This window comes from Trachurus japonicus, chromosome 2 (assembly GCF_045865225.1).
Source record: "Trachurus japonicus isolate A0001 chromosome 2, Traja_1.0".
NCBI classification, from domain to species: Eukaryota; Metazoa; Chordata; class Actinopteri; order Carangiformes; family Carangidae; genus Trachurus; species Trachurus japonicus.
In genome coordinates, this window is record NC_140908.1 from 8152373 (window position 1) to 8170555 (window position 18183).

Below are 18183 nucleotides of genomic sequence, written 5' to 3' on the forward strand. Positions count from 1 at the left end.
CTTCTGTCTCTCTCACCCGCCTCCACCCATCTCTTCATCTGTTTTTAACTCCTCTTCTGAGGACTCATCCTCCCCGCAGTCATTTTTTTCCGTGTTTCCCCCCTCATCCCCTCCCTGCTGCTCTTTGTTTCATACACACAGAAGAATCAGAGAGTAGAATAAGAAGACGGGTCAGTTGTATGAGCGTGAGTGGGTGTTTACATAACCCCCATAAGAGCCCACATCCACTGTTTGGCCTCTTAGGTAAACATGACGGCTGTCTATCCTCGATCCAGCAGCAGATACAGAAGAGATAGCCTGGCTTATCTGTTCAAACACTCATGCTGCTTTGTATTACCAGTGTCAGCTCCGTTTGATTAAATCAGGCCATGCCCAAAATCAAATAAAACCCCTGGAGGAGGATTTCCAAGTGCTATTCCCTCTGGTTGTGGAATATCTGGAATATCGTATTATTGGGAGGAGGCTGGGAACTTCACAAATGGGTCGTTTTATACCAACATGCCAGTGTAGTGTCTGCAAATTTAAATGAAAGCAGATGGTTTATCACTTATAATGAAAAACAACATTATCAAAAGAAACGGGAATCAAATTTTTAGGCAAAGGGAGCACGTCTGGGTTTGATCCTCATGCGCTTGGATTAGAGTAAAAGAGAAGATGGTTGATGCCTTTAATCTTTAATTCAGCTGCTTGTAGCTGTTGTCTTTCCATCTTTCCGCCGCGTAGATGTTCATCGCCGTGGTTTCGCCGATATCTGTCGTCCTCCAATCGGACGGCCTCGGTCGACCACAGACGGAGAGAGAGAAAGAGTGAATGACACTTAACAGCCACTCAGTCAGTTAAAAGACACTTCCTCTGCTTATCTGAGTGAGTGTGTGTGTGTGTGTGTGTGTGGATTCCTGTGGTTTCCTGTGTGTGGTTTTAGTTTATAGCCACCACCGCCACCAGTACGAGGAAGCTGGGGAGCAAGAAAGAGAAAGAGAGAGAGATATCAGCTGAGAGGTGTTGAGATGAGGGGATGTGGTGTAGACAGACGGAGTGAGGTGGTGGGGGTGGGGAGGGAGGGGGTGTGAGGTGTAGAAGGAAGAGGAAGGTAATTATAATTATAAAATGGGAGTTATGGGTTTTGGAAAACACGCAAACAGGAAAGAAAGGCAGACTCGAGCATCTTGGCTGACTTTTCCACCCAGAACAGAAAGTCACTGACCGCCCTGGTTACTTCTGCCCCCCCTCCGACCCCCCCACCTCCCACCTCCCACCATGACCTGACGCTTCAGCACGAATGGAAGGAAGGGAGTGTTCATGAAGTGACTGTTGATGGTTTTTTAGGGTGGATGCCTCTTAGGAAGTGAAATTTCACTCGCATCCTGCCCACCTGGACAGACTTCCTGCGTCTGGAAGGTCCCGTCATGTTTGGCCGTGTCAGGTCATGTCCCCCCTCCCCCCCCACCCCCTCGGCCCCCCCACTGCAGCTTCCTATGACCACCAGTGGAGAGGTGAAGCAGTGTGTGTGAAGGAGAGAGTGAGTGAGAAAGAGAGACCCTCATCCATCCAGGCTTTCCCAGCCTCCCAGCGCCGAACCTTTGACCCCAAAACACATCGACAGCTGGGCGAGTGACATTGGATCCGTGTTTGGGTTGTCTCTGCTTTGTCCGGCCTGGCACTGTGTTATGTGTGTGTGTGTGTGTGTGTGTGTGTAGCCAAGCGAAACCGTGCGCTGTGGGTGGGTGTCGAGCAAGAGATGGTGGTGTGTATGTGTGAGAGAGAGAGAGATAAGACAGCCCAGGCACCGAGGCGTGCAGGCGTGTACAGTACATCAGCTCCTGACAGTAACCAGCCTTTGTCTTCGTCTCCTGTTTGTCCTCGTCTTGTCTCTGCATCAGATCTTCCACGCCAACACCGACCCGGCCGAGGTGGTCCTGAACCGCGTGCCGCAGCCCGTCCTGGCCCGGTTCGTCCGCATCCGACCGCAGACCTGGAGGAACGGCATCGCCCTGCGCTTCGAGATCTACGGATGCCAGATAACAGGTGTGTGTGTGTGTGTGTTTTTTAACAGGAAACAGAAGGAACAGTTTCTTTTTAACACTCCTGTTTTCCTCCTGGGTGGGTCAAGAAGGAAGGAAGGAAGGTAGAAAGGACGAAGGGAAAGAAGGAAGGAAGGAAGGACAAAGGGAAAGATGGGAGGAAAAAAGGAAGGGAAAAGGAAGAAAGATAGATGAGGGAAGGAACAGATTAGGTCAATTGAGTCAAAAAGGAAGGAAGAAGTAAGGACGGACAGACAGAAGGAAGGAAGGATGGAAGGGAGGGAGGGAACAAATCAAGTCAATTGGATCGAAAGACTAAGGAAAGAAGGATTGTGGAAAGAAGGAAGGGGGGAGAAAGGAAGGGAACAGATTGGGTCAACAGGAGGGTTAAAGGCCTAGCAGGAGAGGGAGACGGAGAAATCCCTTGTTTATCCACTGTGGTGTTTCAGGGGTTTAATCCAGCAGCACTGTGGTCACACGTCTCCGTTTACCACCGTCTTGCCGGGAATAAAAAAAAAAGCCTTTGAACAGAAGCAAGAAATAACTTCCTCAACCTTAAAAGAGAACACACACACTGGCAGATAGTCTCTCTCACACATACATGTGTATTTATGCTCTCTCCCACACTCTCCCCCTGCTATCTTTTAAACATGGCAACCCTCGGGCTAATTAAAGGCAACTTCTACTCTATTCTTCCAGAGGCAGCAGCAGCAGTGTCAGTTCCCTCTCTCCAAGCGCTGCTCGCTCGCTGTCTCTAACTCCTTTTTTGATGTGTCCTCTTTGCTCTATATCTGGAAATGAGTCCCGATCAATCATTCATGCCCAAGCCCCCCCATCCTCCCCCCTACACACACACACTCCCCATTCACTCTTACATCAGAAACTGTGATTCCTCCACAGCCTCAACAGCTGCTATTGAAATAACTATTAGCTGTTACAGTACAGGTACACGGGGCACACCGGCTGCTTTCTAAATATAGCAGATGACCTCAAAAGCAGGCACACCCTTTGAAATGTACACACACACACCACACGCACACACAAAAACACACATACACATACACACTTCCTGTGCCTTTTATTCATTATTTACATCTCCTGCTTTTGCAGTGACATAACAGCATGAAACTTTGATCTGTGTTCTCTTAAACCGTCAGCACAACTAACATCTCCCCATCTTGCTTCCTCCAGCCCTTTCTCACTTCCTCTGTGTCTCTCTCTCTTCCTCCTCCTTAAAGGGATAGTTCAACATTTTGGCAAATTGGCCCATTGCCATAATCCCTATAGTTTTAGGAGTAGGTTCGTTACCTTAAATTGTCCGTGCAAGCTATTTTTTTTCAAATACACAATCCAACAACTCCAAAACTCTGAGCGTTTTGGAGTTGTTGGATTGTGTATTTGATGAGTTTGATGAGGGAAACCAAGAAATCCCATTAGCCTCCGTAGCATAGCTCTGAGCTGCTCACGGCTCTGCTCCACCGTTCTAAAAATTGCTTGCACCGATAATTAAAGATAACAAACCTACTCCTAAAACTATAGGGATTATGGCAATGGGCCAATTTGCCAAAATGTTGAACTATCCCTTTAACCTCTCCCTGCCTCCCGTCTTCCCTCCCATGTGCTCATCTTCCCTCCATCCCTCCCTCCCTCTCCCACTGTTTGCCTCTGCAGAGTCTCGTCTTCCCCTCTTCCTCTCCCTGCCTCCCTGGGCTGTCGTCGTTCCCTCTCTCTTTTCCCTTTTTTTCTCCCTCCACTCTTTCCGCTCTCTACTTCTCTGCCTCCCAGCTCCTCGTATTATACCTTTCTTATCCCCTTAATCCTCATTTCTAGCCTCTCACATACTCCCTAGGCAAGTTACTTTCAGCGCTACTCGCCTCTCCATATCTGAATGAGTTTCATTCCCAAAGTGCTTCTACGTGTACTTGGAACTTTCCCTGAGTCGGTGAATGTACGTAAAACGTGTGCAGCCCAGTGAACACAGACAAAACAGAGAACTACATATTTAAAAGACACATTTTTTAAATATTTGTGTGAGATGTGAAGTGCATGAATTCAGAAATGAAGCAGCAGTGCTGTACTGAACATCTCCTCTCTTCCCCTCCCTCCCTGGTCTCTCTGTACTCTTAATGCTCAGTGGCCAGTAGTGCAATCCTGCGGTGAAGCTTAACAGCTCCCAGGTGGGAATATGTGTAACAGCGTGAGTGTATGTTAGGTCGTGGCTGGAACGTCTCCGTCCACCCGGCTGAGCTGCAGGTTAAAGTAATCTCTGCCCTCTCTCCTTTCCCGCTGTCCAGACGCTCCGTGCTCGGACCTGCAGGGCCTGCTGTCCGGCCTGCTTCCCGATGCACAGATCTCAGCCTCCTCCAGCAGGGACATGGTGTGGAATCCCGCGACCGCCCGTCTGGTGGCCAGTCGCTCCGGCTGGTTCCCGGCCCCCGCACAGCCGCTGGCAGGAGAGGAGTGGCTACAGGTACAGAGATTATTCAATCATTTCACTGTATTTTGGCTGCAATTTTCCAGTCTCTGCATCCCTTTTTTAATGCATTCTTTCTTACAAGTTAATATGCATGAGTCACTTAATATGCACCTCCACGCATTCAGCGCTGACATTAGCATATAAAACTTGCAGCAGATTAGCATGAATGGGAACCAGGAAGAATAACTGCTATGTTGTTTTGGCTTGCTCTTATCAACAGAGACAAACCACAGCAGCCATTAAAGCATAACCACGAGTGCATTCATCTAAATCTAATCTCCTCAGGTGGACCTCGGGCTGCCCAAGACGGTGCGTGGTGTGATCACCCAAGGAGCAAGAGGAGGAGACGCGGGAAGCGGGGCGACCACAGATAACCGGGCGTTCGTTCGGAAGTACAAGGTGGCGTACAGCCTGAATGGAAAAGAGTGGAATTTCATCATGGACCAAAAGACCAGCCTGCCCAAGGTGAGCGAAGGAGGATATAGAGAGAGTGTGTTGCATGTTGCATCAGCAGGGCAGCTATCACAGTCTGTGTGTGTTTTTTGTGCAGATTTTCGAGGGGAACACGCACTACGACACCCCGGAGCTGCGGCATTTCGAGGAGACGGTGGCTCAGTACGTCCGCCTGTACCCAGAGAGGTGGTCTCCTGCAGGGATCGGCATGAGAGTGGAGATACTGGGCTGTGACCTTCCAGGTAGGATGCCCTGTTGTTGCTTCTTATTATATGAATCAGCGTATATATGATAATTTTCTGCCTATAGTACTCCAGGCTGAATAATTTAGCCGACGCTCTAACGAGCTGAAGTGATCTAAACAGAAGTGAATGGACCTTGAGGAAGGTGGCTCCCCCAGAAAAGTGAGGCTGGCATTAGATATGCATGAGAGTCATTAGAGTGTGGCGGAGCTGGAAAGTGACACGGAGCAGAGGCAGAGAGAGAAAGAGAGGAAAACGATCCGGCTGAGTCTCAAACCTGGAAGTTTGTGGTTTTGCTTCCTCTCTGGTATTGTTTCACCTGGAACAGCGACTGTGAGCTTTAGACAACAAGTGTTAGCATCAGCAGGGAGTGGACAGGGTTCGGTCTGAAGGAATGCGTCCCCACAGAGAGAGAGCGAGCACTGGTTTGTTCACTTTCCAGCGTGGTCTGTTATCCAGATGTGAGACGCACAACATCCACCGTCACTCACACACATATGGACTCTCGCTGCTTACCACTCCCACTGTGCCTCGACAGGACGACTGGGCCGTGCAGCACAACATGCTCAGGCCTCTCTAACAAGCACACACACGCACACACACGCACACACACAGACACACACACACCAAAGCAACCGCTAATATAAACATATACTCTATAAACTCCTGACATTCAAACACCCACATGCACCACGGTAATCAGGCCTCCATAAATGCAAGTAAGGTTATGCGGTCTCCGAGGTGATTTGTGTGTGTGTGTGTGTGTGCATGTGTTAGTGTGTGTGTGTGTGCTTGGATAAGTGCTGATGAAGTGAGATTAAATATTAAGAACAGAACATTATCAGCATGGCCTTTCCCACCTCTCCAGACTGTGTAATGCACATTTAAAGACACATAGACCTTTATACTTAAATGTACATCTTCCATTATAGCATCAATATTAAACACAATGTTAACCACACACAGCGTTAAATGTAAAAGTGCTGCAGAGCCAAATAATCCAGCTGTCAGACTCTGTAAAAAGTAAGTCACAGTTTAATTTATATGTAGTTTATGAAATACCTGCTGCCCCCCCCCCCACCCCCCCCACCCTCTGCATCCCCCTGCGGCAACACAGGAAGTGATGTGTTTTCTATTCGCCGTTTGATTGACAAGTGAGCTGTGGGAGACGCAGAGCAAAAGAAACACAGAGACAGAAATGAGCGAGTGAGAAAAAACCTAAAAAATCCTCAGAGGGGTGATTTCTATCAGATGGAGCGGAGAGTTTTGTGGCACAGAAAACGGCCGCCGAGCGTCACACATTGTTCACAGGCCTCCCAAACTCAGCAGGCAGAATGGACGACTGCTGGCATCCTGTAAATCACTCACTTCCCCCTCACTATTTCTGCTTTTTTTCTCCTACTAAAGTCTTTTTTTCAACTTCTTCTCATTCATGATTTAGTTTGATAAAGATTTATATATATATTCTTTACCCTACATCGTGCAGAGTGAAGTCAGAGCCAAGCAGCAGCCGCCACAAAGAGGCAGAAAGAGGTTTCTTTCTCTGTTTTTCTCCTAGTTCCTACACATGGTTGCAGTTTTTTTTTCTTTTCCCACCCTGAGGCCCTGTGCGTGGGTCCGTAAATGTTTTTGTTCTTTTTTCGTTGCTATGCCTCCTCTCCTTTCCTCTCCTCTCCTCCCCTCTCTCCCTCTGTTACTCATCACTTGCACCTCTTTTCCATGCTCACTGCTGCTGGTCCTGACTCCTTCTGTTTCCCCCAGCTGTCTCTACCTCTCTCTCCTTCTCTCTCTCTCATGCACACACACACACAGCCTTCGACAGTGACAGTTTTTTAGTATATGTGCTTCCAAAAAATGAAAAATTTATGAGCTGAGGAAGGAAATTTTAGAGTGATCTGTGAAAAAAAATGCAAAATATCATCTTCTTTTTCCAGGTAGAATCATTTTAGTCTCAGATGCAATGTAGTGTAGAACTCACACTCGCACACACACGCAATACACACACCTGTAACGCAAAGCTCAGCCTCACACTGGAGTTCTGGCTCCTTAGAAACCACAGTAAATTCTGTATTGCTGAGCCATGATGACGGATTTGAACCAGTTTGGTCTTAGACTTATTTTGGCTCTTTGTATAAATCTTTGTGTCACCATCTTTTTGTGTGTGTGTATGAACCTTGATCTGAGCACTTAACCCCACCCAGCTGAATCTCAAACAATGGCTACTTGTTTTTCCCATCATGTTCTCTCGCAGTGCGTGTGTACGTGCGTGCATGCACATCCATTCATCAGTGTGTGTGTGTGTGTGTGTGTGTAGGACTGCCAAGCAGAGATTTACAGAAAGGCTTTCTACATAATTGAAGATTTTTTTTCTCCTCCTCTCTGACATATCGCTGAGTCAGATTCTTTGGGAGTGAGCGATGTCTTTTAGGCAGAGAGAGCCGGAGTCGCCGCCCTGGCTGTGTGTTAGTGTCTTCTGGTGTCCGCGTGTTATCCGTGTGTATGTCTTTATGCACAGCTGCGCCGTGTGTGTATTTGTATGTATGAGGATGAGCGTGCACCTCCATTATCTATGCCGGCGGCTCCCCCGAGTCCAGGTCTAAATGTTGGTGTCTCATCCCGCGCATGATGATGACTTGCATCATCACCTGCAGCGGTAGACACATTATGTAAGACAACGCTCCGCTGCAGAGGGACTCGTCCTGCTGCTGCGCATGCACTCCCCCCACGCACACACATCAAGGTCAGGGCTCGGGGCAAGGTAGGCAGGTCACATACGTTCGCACACACATTCTCACATCAACTTAACACACACACACACACACACACACAGAGAAGTCCCATTCCCATTGCCCCCGACACTCCTGTCACACCCTGGAAAGGTCAGCACATTTACACTGTGACAAGGCCTGACCTTTGAAAGCATAGAGTGCTCAGGGGCCGGGTTGAATCTTAATGGAGGGGCCTGTGTGTTTTGTGTTTATGTGTGTTAAGATATACGCACACTGGCGCCCAGGTAACGTGGAGGCGCTGGATTCTAACGCCTGGACTTAACTGGAGGAGCGTAAAAGGTTACCCCGGAATAAAAAGGCAAACACAGAAATCAAAATCAAACAAGAAGGACGAGCACAAGGGACAGAATGAAAACAACAGGAGACGCGTCTGGCATCGGAAACACGGCGGGTTAGAGAGTTAGTGAGGAAGCCGCTTTCCTCGCCTTACCTTTCCGGCGGGGGGGGGCCCAGCAGCGATAAGAGTCTCATTAGGTAGTTAATGACTGGCGTAAAGGACATGACATTAACGCTGGGTTAATGTCAGAAGCCGTCGCCAGCTGTGGCCGGCCCTTTCATGTTTGCCATTTCTCCAGCTGGGGCGCCATCGCTCTCATTTCCACAGGAAGTTCCTTTAAGCGGATCAATTGTGCACCACGCTGCGTTTGTTGCCCTTAGTGCCTTTCATAGTCTCTAAATGCTATCCTCGTCACGCAGAAAGAGGAATATTAACAGTAGGAGGCTCTAGTATTGCGTAAAGCAGGATAAGTCCATGAGTTTGTGCGCTTGTTGTGTTTCTTTTCTCACATGAGGTCACCGAGCCTCGGAGTCGTTTGGATAGGCTTAACTGAGATGAAGTATGGAGAGCTCACAAAGGAAACTGAAATATAATACGCTGCTTACGAACCCACACAAGCATCCCAGAGATCATTAATGTCAAATTAGTGCAACATGTTCGACTGCAGTGTCGTCAAATGTGACAAAAACAAGTCGGCGTGCAAACATGCAAGGTCAACGGCGGCTCGTATGCAGACGGAGGTGGAGGCTGCACGGTTTAGAAGCGTGATGAATGTGGATGTTCGGTGCAGACGTGACCCAAACCTCTGTGTAAACTCCCACAACGCACCAGGGTCGACCCATCTGCTCCTAATAACACACTGCTTTCTCCCACTTCACATTCCTACTGCAGCCTGCTCCACATGTGTGTGTTTGTGTGTGTGTGTGCATAATGAGCATAGAGTTGTCGTTGCTTTTTTAATGCTTTTCTATGTTGTTTGTCTTTCTATGTGATAAATGCGTTTAAATACACATCGAGGGGAAAGAAGGAAAGTCTCAAGTGTGTTGAGTTATAGTGTATGGTATAACACACACACACACGGTAGCGCACACATGCAAAGAGAAAAAAGGAGTGGGAGATGGAGTGTGTGTGTGTGTGTGTGTGTGTCCTCCCTGACAGCCAGTGAGTGGTCCCAGAGCGTGATCATCCTGTCCAAGGTCGAGGGGAGTTTGTTGGACACGTCCATCCATCAGCTTTAGCGCCAGCCATGTGTGTGCGGCTTTTTATGTGCTTGTGCATACATGTGCCTGCATATTCTAGCCAGTGTGTGTGTGTGTGTTAGACTGATACTGACGCCTGAGCACCCAGACACAACCTGACAGCCCCCCCCCTCTTGGGTGCTGCAGGGCTATCTCTGCCTGTCTCTGGCACTCTGGGTGGGATGGCCCAGCAGAGACAGGACACAGGAGATGCAGTTACACTCTCAGTAATGACGTGCACTTTAATTCACCCTCAGTAGGACACGTAGACAGGTTCATCAAAACAGCAGCTTCCTGTTTAAAACTCTCAAAATCAGCCTGAAAAGTTACAGCATTGGAGATTATTAGAGGGAAAAGAAATATTACACTATTTTATAAGGAGTTTTATGGCTAAAAAACTAGTGTCACATGAGCTGTTTCCAACTTTTTTCACTAACTCACGGCTGGATGCAGTTTCATACTTGGCACAAGAGTTAGAAATTGTACATTTAACATGAGAAACACTTTCAAAACTGTAACCACCTTGCATTCAATAAGAATTTTGTTGTTAATTTGCTTGCCTGGTTAAATAAAGGTTAAATAAATAAATAAAATTCACCAGAGAATAACTGAGGGTTATTAAGATGCTATATGTCGCTCTTATCTGCCTCTGTTGCTTATCATTTCCTGTGTTTCCTGCCCCACTGGAGAGATTCCATATGAATAATCTCCCCTTAAACAAACACTTGATGATGAATGCGTCCTCCTCGCAGCCGTCTAATGTCTGACTATTGTTCCATGCTGCCGTCTTTGACCTATATCCTTGTTGTGTTGTTGTTCCCATAGAGACCACCACGCCGGCTGACACGGCCACGCCGACTCTGCCCGCCGACATCGACACCACCACCGTCCCCGTCAGCACGACAGGTGAGAGCAAAGTGTTTAACATGAAAGCCGGGAGACGCAAGTGGATTAATAGCGGAATTAGGGAGCTGTAATACAAAGATGAAAGGCGTGTGACATAATGCAGAGCCGTGTGAATGAATGCGTCTTTTCTCTATCTGGAATGACTGTGATTTCTCATGCCTCCGTGCCCTTCGGCTCCGTCTCTTCTCTCCCCCCCCGCTGCTCTCCCTCTCCACCTCTGCAGCAGCCACCGCTTCGCCGACCGACAGCGTGTGTGACTTTGACCACGGCCTGTGTGGGTGGACGCACGACCCCAACGCCCCTCTCTTCTGGTCCCTGCACAGCAACGGTGAGTCCGCTCTCCTCTCCTTATCCGTCATGTGGAGATTGTGCATGAGTCAGCACCGCCGCCTGCTTATCGGAGAGCTGCTTAAGCTTCCCTCCTCTTACTGTTGATGCACCGTCCGTGACCTGCAGGAGTCAGGGTTGCAAGTTAAGGTCAGTTTTAAATAACAGTGCAGTTATAGCTCAGGCTTTTGTTTTGGCACTCTGTGTAAACTCCTCTAAACTCCTGCAGAGCTTTTATGTATGCAGCTGCGGGAGGAATTTCATTTGCGTGCAGAAAATTGCACAAGCACAAATGCATTGAGTTTATTTTATCAACTTCACTGGGTCTAGACAAGACACTGTTTCCTATAATTAAATGGACTCATTCTCCTTGTGCATCTTCATCGACTCCTTTTTTTTTTCAATTTGATTAAAATAATTCCTTAAATTGAAACCGGTCTAATTTAGCAGCGGCGGCGTCTTCCAGCCTTTCCGAGTGAATGAGAATGAAAATGAATTTAGGGAAGCAGAGGGAAATAGACACCACCGCTGTGTCGAGCCCCACTTGTGACTGACACCGCCGCGTGCATGTGCGCGCGCGTTCGTGTGTGCGTGTGTGTCCAAAATGCGCAGCGTCCCAGCAGGAAGGGGTTAAGACCCAGTAGCTCCAATTAAGTTCAGAGCAGGAGATTCCAAAGACGAGCAGTTATTCCCGACCGTCCCTTCGCTGCCCCTCAATTACCTCAGGCACATCCCAGATGATGCTGTGTAGACTTCCATCTACTTAGACACTCCTTGAAGAAATAATTATTCATTTTCCCTTTATACATACCCGAGGATCAAAAGTGCAGCTTTTGGCGTGTTATTAAAAGCTACAGAAACGTTTCCTGCTGGGTCTAAGGAGGATTTTTTTTTTTTTTTTTTTATGGTGCTATTTATAATTTTTTCGAGGCAGGGCACAGGATTGTTAGACTAACCTTGTTTTAAAATTCATTGCTTTTGAGCAAGTCTCCATGAAAGATTCAGCATTTTCTCCAGCTGGATAGAAATGAACAAGAGGTTCAGCGTGACCCCCCACTCCCCCTTTTTTTTTCTTCTTTTTTTTTTGTCAGTGTGATGTCACCTGGGTTATGTTCCAGAGTGCAAACAGAGCTCGCAGAAAAGGCAAAGACGTTTTCCTGAAGCGTGACCTATTTAGGTCATAACCATCTTTGACGTTAGTGGGGGGGGGGGGGGGGGGGCTTCAAAGCAGCTTCTTTCATCACGGGGCCGGATTGGAAAGGGTTGCTTAGATTAGCCAGGTTGTGGCTTTCATGTGTGGAGTATCATTTGCAGCCGTTTTTTTTTTAACGCGCCTTTGATTTTCCTCCCAGCAGATGTCAAAGGTCAGAAATCCTCGGCTAAAGCAGGATCATTATTTCACTGCTATCAAATCACAGTTTAATTCCCCTCTGTCATGTGACCCAGGAGCCGTGATCTCCTCACCTCTCGACCTCGGCCGTGAAGACACAGCTGGATTCAGCTGCTTTATACTGTAGCATTATTTGCCTTAATGTACCCCCGCTAATAAGAATGTGCTAACTAGGCTTCATAGATTGAATCCATGCTTGCCTCTCGCTGCAGGAGACCACTGTGAAATGGATTAATAATGCTCCGTTTCGCTGCGTATGGAGAGGCAGTCTCAATTATGGGCTGTCTGGCAAACAAGAGGCACAACAATGGGGGGGTTTTCGCTGCAAGACGGCGCTGCAGACGATGGAAGAGGCTTTTTGGTGCGCGCGTTAGAACCAGTCATAGAAAAAAGAAATCCTCTCCAGGCGTGTAAACACAACTAGTATTACACACCAGTCCAAAAAAGAAAAAAAAGAGGAGTACACACACACACATACACATATTCAAACCAGAGCTGCAAAAGGCCAAGGGACACACTGTCACACACACTGTCTGAAGTGTCACACTCGGGCGTATGGCGGGCAGAGGGGAGCTGTCAACTCGGAGGAAGATTTGTCCCTCTAGATACAGCTGGAAGGACCACACACACACACACACACACACACACATACATCAACAGTCGCACACACACAGCAAAAGGTTATCAGCCCAGTCACTCAGCATGGCTGCAATAAAAACAAACACTCCTACATATTTGCTTCTGTCATTTGTTTTGGATAAAAGAACGACACATTCACAATCTGGAAACTACCTGTGTGTTTTACCCTGAAATGTGTCAGACTGGTTTTTTTCTTTGCACACACACACACACTTGTCCATGATAAAGCAGGTGATTTAATCTGCAGATTGTTGCTACTGGACATTTTCCCACAGGGCCCACTTAAGAAATTCTTCACCAGACGCCTCATTGAGTCACCACACACACTCGCACACGCAGTGGTCTCACCAGCCTTACCCTCCCTTCACAATGGAATTTGTGTCAGCATCCAATTTGCAAACTAAACATCCTCTGGTGTAAACAAATGGAGCGCCGTGCGTTTTTTTCTGTGGGACTTTTCCGTTGTTGAAGTCGTTTACCTGGGAAGGCGGTGAGGAGGAATGGGCCCCGAGGGGTCTTGGCAGGAGTTCTGGTAGCGCTCCGTGTTCGGATGACGGCGCTCTCTCCGGACCTATTCTTCTGTGTGTCTATATTTGTCATATCCCTATTGTTCAGTCTGACTATTGTGTGTGGGGGGGGGTGCTGTTCCTGAGAGCAACTGGTGATTAGTTTCTTTTTTGTTTGAGAGTCCTGTTGGAAATGTCTTTGGATTGTGTGAAAACACTCATGTACATATATATATATATATATATATATATATATATGTCTGTATGCGCAGGAGGTGATGATAAATGATGAGAACTGTTCTCACGAGGACACGCAGACGGTGCATTGGCTCCATTTCGGCCCTCCAGTCTCCTCTCAGCAGCATCCATTTACAGTGGATAAAAGTCGACACAGCTTTTCAAATTTCCTAGATTTTAATGCCTCCAGGGCTGAAATGAAAACCCATTAAAACAGGACGCTTTCATTTCACTGGAGCAACCAGCAACTCAAGGTTAAAACAAAGCTCTGCTCGTTTTTTGGCGATGTGTTGGAAATACCAGAGCAGCCAGGTCGCTGTAAAACATCTTTTTGATTCCGTGTTTCCTGTATTTATTCATTTGGGTTTTGATAAATCCAAGGTTCCTTTCCACTTTCAAAACCAGCAGCAAATGTTGATTTAGGGTCTTGGGAGTCCCGACATGACAAAGCACCCTCTCATGCTGTCGTATCTCCTCCCTCCAGAGCTCAGCAGTTATCTGTACATGGACGCCAGCCTGAAGACGGAGCAGCAGCGAGCTCGCCTCATCGGCCCCGTGGTGGCGGCCGAGACCGGACCGCTCTGCCTCCAGTTCTCCTACCAGCTGTGGGGCGAGGCCCAGGGACACCTGAGGGTCCTGCTGCGGGACGCCCACAACGAGGAGACCCTCCTCTGGACGCTGAAGGACGATCAGGGCACCGTGTGGAAGGAGGGTCGCACCATCCTGCCCCGCTCCCCGAAAGACTTCCAGGTAATAAACCCACTGTTTTTTCACGCACTGATCAATTTTGAGATCTTCCATAACATGTATTCTTTCAGAAAAGTCTAAGAAATGTTAGAAAATCCACATTAAGGTGGTTAATTTACTTCATTTTGTCTCTTTCATCAGTAGATTTCTCCTAAATTCACCAAAAGTTAACAGCTACTGTGACATACTGTGCCCTGCCTGTTGTCATGTCAGGTATCATTGTAAAGCTCTCTCTCTCCTGAACAATTATGTAGGCTCCAAAAATTGTCATTTCCTCCGTATCCACAACCAATCGTAAAAGTACGATTTACATTAACAATCTATGGAATTTTACAGTACAAGTCTTTAAAGGCCGTTTTCTCAAAATGAGTTTTTCCTCAGACTCTGAGCTTCAGCAGCACTTACAGATACCAAACCTTCCAGTTTTATTCCTGTCTACATTCTGAAGGTTTTTACAGAGGGGATTGTTGATATATCATTCACAGCCTGATTTATACAACATTTTATTCCTAAAAACACGGTGAAATTTTATTTTTTTAGGGCTGGTGACAGTATTTTCTGATTTACAGAGTGATAAAAAGAGATATCCAAAATCCTCCTCTGTAAAAACTTCTGACTCTAATATGTCAACAAAATAAAGCAAGAATTTATTCATTGCTCAGATTTCGGCATAAAATTTGACAAAACTTGCAACACAAGAAATAATTGTCTTAATGTAAGTGATAAACTTGGGAAGTTTCATGGTGATGTGTAGTGCCCCCCTCCCCTTAATGTCTGCATGATAAATAGGTATCTGGGTCAGACCCTTTATGTCTTCTCTGTCTCCCCAGACGGAGAACATTTCTTTAATGAGTGAGGTATATTCATATAAAAGCATCAGCTTTAACCTCTGGCACCTTAGGCCAGGTTTGACTTCAAAAGAAGCAGCTAAAGTAAGCCACGCCGTCTCTATTGGCTGCCTGATTGTTTGGGGATCGCTGTGCATTTGTCAAAGACATCACAAGTCGTTAATGTTCTCATGAAAAAGTCAGAGGAAGGAGCTCGCAGGGAAGGGGAGGATGATTGCGAGTGTCGAGCGCAACTTTGAAATCACAGGCGCCATATTAAGTTTTTATCCGATTTCTCCTCCTCCTCCTCCTGCTTGTCCCCGTTCTCAATTTTTCCTCCACCCCCCTGCTCCCCCTCTCTGCCTTCATCCTGTCTCTGTCTTCCTCTCCTCCTTTTTCTCAACTTTTTTCCCCCTCCTCCTCTTCCTCTTCTTCCTCTTCCTCTTCCTCCCTTGTTTTTCTGGCTGCGGTAGGTTGTGATGGAGGGTTTCTTCGCGCACGGCACCAGGGGACACATCTGGATCGACAACCTCCACATGAGCTCCAGCACCCTTCTGACAGAGTGTACACGTAAGTCACACACTGTACTCACACACACACACACGCCAACTAGAGCTGCAACAATGAATCAATTAATCAAATAATTATCGATTACTAAATTAATCGTCAACAATTTTGAATGGGTTTGGGTGTTTTTTTAAGAAAAAAGTCCAAATTCTCTGATTTCAGCTTCTTAAAGGGATAGTAGCATTTTTTTTAAAGTGGGGTTGTATGATCTACAAATAGCCCCTAAGTACTTTAATTGCAGTAGCAGACTCTCTACACTCCTTCCGTTAGCAACGCCAGCCCATAGCCCTGCCCAGAGATTTACAACATACATTGTTGTGAATGGACCCAAAGAAACGGCCTATTTTCGTGGCCTAAAAGAGGTTTTACCTAAAAAAATGCTACTATCCCTTTAAATGTGAATATTTCTGGGTTTTTTGTTCCTTTATGACAATAAACTGAGTCTCTCTTTGGTTTGTGGACAAAACAAGACATTTGAGGACGTCATCTGGTGGTTTGGGAAACACAGATTGACATTTTTCAACATTTTTTAACATTTTATTGACCAAACAACTAATAATTAAATCGTTTAAATAATCGACAAGTTGATCGATAATAAAAATAATCGTTAGTTACAGCCCTAATGCCAACATCTCTCCCATTCAGAGGAATATTTAAAGACACACACACATCCACTTGACCCACCAGCTCCGCCTCATCCTCTGCCAACCTGTCATCCCCGAAAATTCCCCTCCACCTCCTCCACCTCCAGCCTGAAGGTCCTTGAGCAGTGATAAACACCCCCCTCCCTCCCTCCACTGCCTGGCCCTCCCATCCCAGTTTCGTAGACAGCCTCTCCTCCAAAGAGCCCACCGAACACCGAGATGAAAGGAGGAAGGAGAGGGAGGGACAGCGTTTACTCCTCCACCAGAAAAAAAAGAAGAAAAGAAAAGAAGAATAGGAAAACTAGGCCATAAACGCCCTGTGGGCCCCAGCGATGCTAATCTATGTTTCATTAGATTTCTCTTCTTCTCCTCTCCCTCCATCCCTCTCGCACTCACTCCTCCGTCATATTTGTAAACAGAGCTTTTCCCGAGCCGTCAAAGGGAATTACTAGACAGGCTCTTTCCCGACCGGCAACTTTCTGGGTGCCTGATGTGAGCCGAGCGCCAGCGCTGCCTCCTTAATCTGGCCCGGGCACTGGCTTTGGAGAGGGTCTTAACCAGATCAGAGAGCGAGCCGGGGCTTCAGAGCCAGAAACCTGCCGTCATCGCTCCTGACTGACGTCCAGTGTGCTTTGGAGCTGGACCACAGCGGAGGGAAAGCGTGTGTGTGTGTTGCAAACGCGTCTCTTTTGGCCTTTACTGTGTTCTATCATTCATTTGTGTGTATGTGTTGTGTTGTGCAGCAGCTTAGAAAGCTCCCTCCCTCGCTCCCTCCCTCCCTCCCCTCCCTGTGTTTCCCACTCCCCTCCCTCCCCTCCTCTGCCGCTCCCAGAGCATGCTGGGATGTCGCTTATCACCCAGCACAGTAGAGTTCCTCACAGTACGTTGGCATTCCCCGCCAAAAAGGCGCAAGTTCCCAAGTTGGTTTCTCTCTTTCTTTGTCTCTGGCTCCCACCTCGCCTCGCCACCACCCACACACACACACACACACACACACATACGCCACTTCGTTGTGTTTGCATTCCAGGCAATCAAAGTGAAGGTTCTGCTCTGTGCGTCTGCAGCACGCCAAAACGCCCCAGCCCGCTCCAGTTTATCTGGACGCCGCAGATAAACAACTTGAAATGCGTGAACTTTGCGAACACATACACACGTAGCAGCCCCGTCCGAGCCCATCTCGAATTCCCAGCTCGCGCGGCAACGGCGGCGTACTCTGTTTGAAATTGCATTCGAGCAAAGGAGCTGAGTAAATGCCATAATTCATGTGAGTTATCTGAGGAATTAACTTAAATTTCCTCAGGAGGAGTTTGATAGTCTTGTGACATTTGTGTGACATTTGGCTGACTTTTCCCTCGTATTTAAAGTTATCTAACAGTCCTCCCTCTGTTTCTCTTTCTTTCCCTCTCTCCATGTCTGCCCGGCTCTCTCTCTGTCCCCGCAGAACCCTTCGCCGCTTTCTCTCCCTCAAATCCCGAAAAAGGTGAGTGTGACTTTGGTGTGACGTCACTTCCTCTCTGGTCTTGCTTCCTGCCCGTTTTTTTGTATGTGCACCAGCCTGGGGGTTTTTTCGCTTGTTGGCACTAAAGTTGTCTCCACCGCTAAAACAAACCAGCCCTTCCACCAATAACGCGGAGTCATCACCGAACAAACACCAATCCCCTCGCTGGAATCTAAAATATTAAATTTGCAAACGTCGAATGAATTTTCTCAAACTCTAACTAGGTTGAAAATAGATTATTTCAGTAATGTGTTGCGGTGCATTAGTTTTACCTTGTCAGTCTCTGTGGAAACAAAGGATTAGTCTCAAAAGAGCAAACTGCGCGTGCCAGGCAAGCTAAATCAAGCGCGCCTCATGGAGTCAGATATTTGAACAGAGCTACATATTCTCAGTTCCAGG

At 47.3% G+C, this 18183-nt stretch overlaps 1 protein-coding gene across 3 annotated transcripts in view; it reads left to right on the plus strand.

Moving 5' to 3' along the window:
- Positions 1–18183, plus strand: part of nrp2a (neuropilin 2a) — a 59523-nt gene that overhangs the window by 34267 nt on the left and 7073 nt on the right. For 2 of the 3 annotated variants that reach the window (XM_085798145.1, XM_085798127.1), the window contains exons 8-16: positions 1881–2025; positions 4316–4491; positions 4783–4962; positions 5048–5192; positions 10322–10402; positions 10626–10730; positions 13986–14251; positions 15549–15645; positions 17728–17766. In XM_085798145.1, coding sequence (XP_085654271.1) covers positions 1881–2025; positions 4316–4491; positions 4783–4962; positions 5048–5192; positions 10322–10402; positions 10626–10730; positions 13986–14251; positions 15549–15645; positions 17728–17766 — 1234 coding nt within the window. The remainder of the gene's footprint in view (positions 1–1880; positions 2026–4315; positions 4492–4782; positions 4963–5047; positions 5193–10321; positions 10403–10625; positions 10731–13985; positions 14252–15548; positions 15646–17727; positions 17767–18183) is intronic. The other variant, XM_085798136.1, reaches the window with a different exon arrangement.